Source organism: Henckelia pumila, chromosome 2 (assembly GCF_033568475.1).
Source record: "Henckelia pumila isolate YLH828 chromosome 2, ASM3356847v2, whole genome shotgun sequence".
NCBI lineage: Eukaryota > Viridiplantae > Streptophyta > Magnoliopsida > Lamiales > Gesneriaceae > Henckelia > Henckelia pumila.
Genome location: NC_133121.1, coordinates 167,038,498 through 167,044,431, shown reverse-complemented (window position 1 = coordinate 167,044,431; position 5,934 = coordinate 167,038,498). Strand labels below are relative to the sequence as shown.

The window sequence follows — 5,934 nt, the reverse complement described above, 5'->3', positions numbered from 1 at the left end:
TTTTAAAACCGTTGCAATATAAAGATATTACTCAGTCACGCGTACAATTATTGAGACGCGTATTAAACGTGTAAAAAAAATTGTGAGGGTTTTACTTTAACCGTCACGATAGTGACGCTTAATTTTGAAATCGTCGCAATATTTTGCAACGGTTAATTTTAAAGCTTCGCAATTGCTATGATTGTGTTAACCGTCGCATTTTTGCGATGGTTTACAATAAATGTTGCACAATTTTGCAACGATTAATTGTGAAACCGTTGCACTTTCCAATGGTTAGTAAACCGTTGCAAATTATTGCGACGGTTTACTATAAACCATCGCAATGTACGATGGTGTTTAAAAATCGTCGTCATTGTGACGGTTAAAATTAAACCGTTGCAAATTTCGAAACGGTTTTGACAAAACCGTCGTAAATTGCATTGTTTTTTTAGTGTATCATAATTATTTAACTGCTTAAGTTTATATTTATTCAATGCATTCAACCACTGCTAAAAATAAATAAGTAAAAATAAAACCAGATTTGATGCATGTTGCCATTAAATAATCGCACGCTCTTTTCTATGTAAAAAACTTTTCTCCAGCTTCCCTAAAGGCTAAAACCTAGCTAGGTTCCCCCATTCCCCATTTCCCATCAGCTGCTAATTGTTCTCTTTAAACCAATTTGTTTTAAAGTCACAGAAAATTCAATACTTTCCATTTTCTTGAAATGAAGCCAATAGATGAAAGAAAGATTAATGCTTCATATATCCTGCTACTGTCCCATCTGATCTTCTCGTAATATTCTTCATAATTCTGTCAAAACCCTATTTATCCTCAAGATTCCAAAAAAGAAAGGGCTATATTTCTTTATCTTGTTATATCAAGAAAATCCCAGAAAGATTTATATATGAGTTACTCTGTAGATTTTGTGAAGTAGGAGTATGTTGCTTCAAGTTCATCACGTAGGGAAGAAATCAGAAAAGAATGGATATATATATAGCTTTTTTTTACTCGAAAAATATTTGATTACGGATCAAAAAGATCCCAAGAAAAATTATGAATTACTCTATAGATTTTGCAAAGAAGGGGTTTGTTGGAATATCAGGTTCATTACAATATAATTGGGATACTGATCCGGAGCTGATTCCTCGGCCGTTGGAGGCTTTACTAGAGACTGCCCCTCCTCCATTTCTCAGCAAGACTTACGATTTTGTCGATGATCCGAATACAGATGATATCGTTTCGTGGAGTAAAGGAAACAACAGTTTCATTGTTTGGGATACTCAGAAATTTGCCACCAATCTTCTTCCAAACTTCTTCAAGCACAAGAATTTCTCAAGTTTTGTCAGGCAGCTTAATACTTATGTGAGTTATATATAATTAATATTCTGAGTTTTTTCTTCTTCCCGAAATTTGTTTGGTAATTTTTTTTTTTCTTTTTTAAGGTTAAGGAAGAATCTTCTATTGCATTTGCATAGATGGATTTAGATTTGGATTTGGAAGGATGAATTTCAGATCTACGATTTTTAAATTTTTAGTCAAAGTTAAAACAAATTGAATTTTAAATCCATTATGGCATATCAATTTAAACGGTTTTATTTATTTTATTTTACTTTTTTAAGATTCAATTTAACGTTTCCAAATCCCTTCATTCAAATCAAATTCTTTCACCAGATCTAGTCAGGTATATTAAATGGGATATTTATATTTGTTCATCGTTTTATAGTTAGTATTATAAGATGAGTACTTCAAAATTTGAAGAGTAGATTGTGTCAATGTAGTTTATGTAATTTTTTTTACTGGAAAAATGCAATTTTGGTCATTGATGTTTGTCACTTTGCGATTTCGGTCCTTTATGTTTTCAAATTTCAGTTTTAGTCCTGCATGTTCCGATTTTTGGCAATTTCAGTCTTTTTTATTCGAAAATGCTTACGTGACACTATACACGTCAGCTCTACATCAGCACTGCATTGGTGCCACATCAGAAAAAAGACTAAAATTGCCAAATAAATAAAGAAAGCGAACTAAAACTTGAATATGAAAATACAGAGGACCAAAATCGCAAAGTGACAAACATACCGGACAAAAAAAATTTTTTTCCATTTATTTAGGTGTCCAAAGTATTGTAATTTTCAGAACCAGTATGTAGTTAGTTGACACTGATTGCAAATCAAGAAATTTGATTTTGCAGGGCTTCAGGAAGGTTGATCCAGACAGGTGGGAGTTTGCAAATAAAGGTTTTTTAAGGGGACAAAGGCATCTTCTGAAGAACATAGTAAGAAGAAAGACACAATATTCTTCGAGTTCTCAATCGTCGCATAAAAGTCTAGATTCGTGCGTGTCTGTAGAAAATATTGGATTAGATGCAGAAATTGATCGTGTGAGAAACAACGAGCTAGTCGATGTAGCGATGGAATTAGTGAAACTTAGGCAGCAACAACAGACCGCTTTGTCATGTCTTAGAACAATGGAACAAAGGCTTAGAGGGGCTGAAATGAAGCAAAAACAAATCACAGGTTTCTTGACAAAAGCTATACAAGACCCCACTTTATTGCAACAAATAATATTGAGGCTAAAAATAAGGAAGAAAGAGCTTGAAGAAGATTTAAGCAACAAAAGGAGAAGAAGAATAGTAAACCATGCCTCCTCCAAAAATGTTGGGGATGAAGAATTAGTACCGTTCCATCAAGGGGAAAACAATATTGGGTTTTCGCTAGTAGGCCAAGGGAGTACAGAAAATGCATACGAATATGGTGTTGGAATGGGGCAATATGGAGATGGGAACTTTTGTGTTGAGCTAGAGCCTCAAAAGCACAATGATATTCCAAGATTTGGTGATTTGGAGCTTGAGAAATTGGCAATTAGTATGCAAAAAAACCAAGTGGTGATGGAAGGAAAATCTTGCGAAAAAGGGGATTGTAAGCCAATGGATGAAGGGTTTTGGGAAGATTTGATAAATGAGGGAATTTATGAAATTGGGACACTTGGGATTGAGGAGGGTGAACCTGATTTGGTTGAGCAATTGGGATTAATTCTTGGGTTCGAACCAGAGATAGCAAAAGGGGATTAAAATTTTTTAGGGCAATTATATATAATTTTTTAGGGGTGTGCAAATTTGTTCCCTCCACATGGGGCAAGGGAACCTACGGATGTTACATCTCTAGCTAGTGCATAAATAAAACCTCGGAATTCTCCAAACCTTGATGGTAAACTATACTAGGCATAAAATTTGTGCGAAATAATGTTCGACCGATCCAGAAAATGTGTTGGTAGGAGAATCGAGTTCGTTATTATTTAGCTATGTGTACACCAACTCCATAAACTCAAACGCCCCGTAATTGGGAATTGTGATTTTAGTTCTGTACCTATTAGAATGCCAAATTAGTCTTTTGAACTCTTTATCATTAATCAAATTATCTTGCCTTTTTATGTTTGGTCTCAAAATTAGTCGTGTAACTACTCATGCATATTCAATTTTAGTCTTGTTATTTTTTCGAGGATCATAATCAACAAGGGATTTTTGCATTGACATCTCGGCAAATAATTCATCTATTTGGTATGAACATCCCTCATTATTTATATTTTAATTTGGTAATTACACCCCTTCTGTCTATTATTTTATTAATTTTTACCATCCAAAAATGTAAAAAATGACCTAAATTCCCTCGGTTAATTCAATGAAAATAAAATTTTACATTTTCACCCATTGTCACGTTCTAAAATCTAAAGTAAAAAATGTTTCATAAAAATTAATGTTTTAATAATGTCTTTTTTTTATAAGAATGTTTTAATAATGTTATATATATATATATATATATATATATACATACTAGCTGGCGCATGTGCAATATATGTTAACTTTTATTATTTTAAAACGTCTATTAGACATAAGGTACAATTTTATGTTTTTTTTTGGTAGTTATGTAGAGTGCAAAGATTTGGAATGGTGAGCACAAAGTTGAAGGGAAGAGAAATAGGGATTTTAAACCATAAGTTTAAAGTGACTATGAAAGTAATTGAATAAAATGTGGGAGAAGTTGAGGAGAAAGTGGGAGGATAGAAGTGGGACGTTAACCAAATCAATAAAAAAAATGACATGGGGTAGAATGGAGAGAAATATTTGGTGTGTCCATGACATACCAAAACAATTTTAATTTTTTACACACGATAAACTCGTAAAAAAATTATATACGTATAATTGTAATTTAATAAATTATAGAAAAAATTATTATTTTGGTCAAGTATGTTTGTCTCCTTACGATTTCGATCCTTTATGTAATCAAATTTCAGATTTAGTACACTATATATCTTTGTTTTTTATTTTTTTGTTGACAATTTTAGTCTATCCACCGACGTGGCATCAATGCAGGGCTGATATGTAGAATGTCGTATCAACATTTTTGATGAAAAAAATGATTAAATTTGTCAAAAATTAGTAGATGCGAGACTAAAACGGAAATTTAAAGACATAGAGGACCAAAACGCACATGACAAAATTATAGGAGTAAAAATGTAGTTTTCCCTAAATTATATGTTATTGCATATTTACATATTTAATATTTTTTTTCAATTTATCATCTATAAAAAAATAATCAAAGTTTAGTCTTCTCAAGAAACAATTAAAAGTTTAGAATATGTGTGTGTAACAATTATTGTTGATGACATTTGAAAATCTTTATGAAACTTTTTGTAATTTCAATGTAGTATATACAATTAAGGGATGAAAATTGTAAAATTTTATTTTTAAAAAATTGAAAGATGACATTTAGGTCATTTTCATAATTTTGGAAGGAAAAGGTTAACATATTAATTGATAGGAAATGTAAGTGCCAAAATATGAAATATGAAAGATTTAATGTCAAATATATGAAGTATGGCCGGGGAAGTTAATAGAAAATCCAAAGAAACACGGTATATGTTTAAAGATAATCCATTTTAATATTTTTTATTTTTAAATTAAAAGGAATTGAATAAATATCTAATTAGTATTATCTTCATGCATGCATGAAACAACTTGATTTAAATTCAACTTTATAAATTGTATTAGAGGTTTTTTCGTAGAACTTATAAGATGTTTCAGAGCTTATAAACTTTTTTAATTTTGTTTGGAATTTTTTTTTCAAACAACTTATAAATCGTCATAATCAGCTGTTTTAACAGCTTATTAGACTTTTTTAAAAAAATTAGAGACACCCTTGCTTTTTTAGAAAAAATATCTTATTTTCATATTTTAATTATATGTTTTTTAAATAATTTCATCCGAACACTTTAACAAATTATTTTTAAAATAATACATCATAGTTTATAAGCTCTTAAAATAGCTTATAAGCTTCTATAACATATAAGTCATTTTTAATAAGTTTAGCCAAACTCATACTTTTTAAGTTTTACCTTAATTTACTAAACAACGTAAAATTTATAGTTATATAACATGAAAAAAGAGAACTAAATCCTTACTGCTACTTAAATTAATTGTGTTTGACGATATTGAGGATTTCATGTAAGCCCGATCGATATCTTGTTTATTCCATTTTTAAATTTTAGTTTAATGTTTCCCAATGATTTGGGTTTTGTTAGGAATTAAGTTAAGATATAATTGTAGTTTTATTTCAAATTAAATTTCATCAATTAATTGAAAAAAAAAAATCTAATCTAAAAATTAAAAAATACAAACAACTATAGCTAGTATCATTTTGGAAAATAAGATTGTTTATAATGATTTAAAAAAATTAGGAGATCGTATAAATGACTATTTCTCTAATAATTTTTGCTTTGTAGGGAATGAAGTTAAGATATAATCGTAATTTTATCTCAAAATTCACAATTAATTGAAAGTTGATTAATTAAAGGATATATACTATAATAAGATAGTAATATATTTATATATATATATACATATACATACACATATATATAAATATATACTCACACGCATGAAAATATATTTGTTAGAAA

The 5,934-nt window shown here is 29.8% G+C and overlaps 1 protein-coding gene across 1 annotated transcript; it reads left to right on the top strand.

Moving 5' to 3' along the window:
* Positions 1-609: 609 nt before the first annotated feature.
* Positions 610-3,373, top strand: LOC140883754 (heat stress transcription factor A-7a-like). Its single transcript, XM_073290340.1, has 2 exons — positions 610-1,344; positions 2,171-3,373. The coding sequence occupies exons 1-2, from the start codon at positions 1,036-1,038 to the stop codon at positions 3,047-3,049; spliced, it is 1,188 nt and encodes a 395-aa protein (XP_073146441.1). The 5' UTR covers positions 610-1,035; the 3' UTR covers positions 3,050-3,373.
* The last annotated feature ends 2,561 nt before the right edge of the window (positions 3,374-5,934 follow it).

Excerpts from the sequence above, each read along its gene's own strand:
- LOC140883754 (XM_073290340.1), top strand. The coding sequence starts at position 1,036 with ATGAATTACTCTATAGATTTTGCAAAGAAGGGGTTTGTTGGAATATCA. Across the intron at positions 1,345-2,170 it reads TCAGGCAGCTTAATACTTAT|GGCTTCAGGAAGGTTGATCC; the intron begins GTGAGTTATATA and ends TTGATTTTGCAG.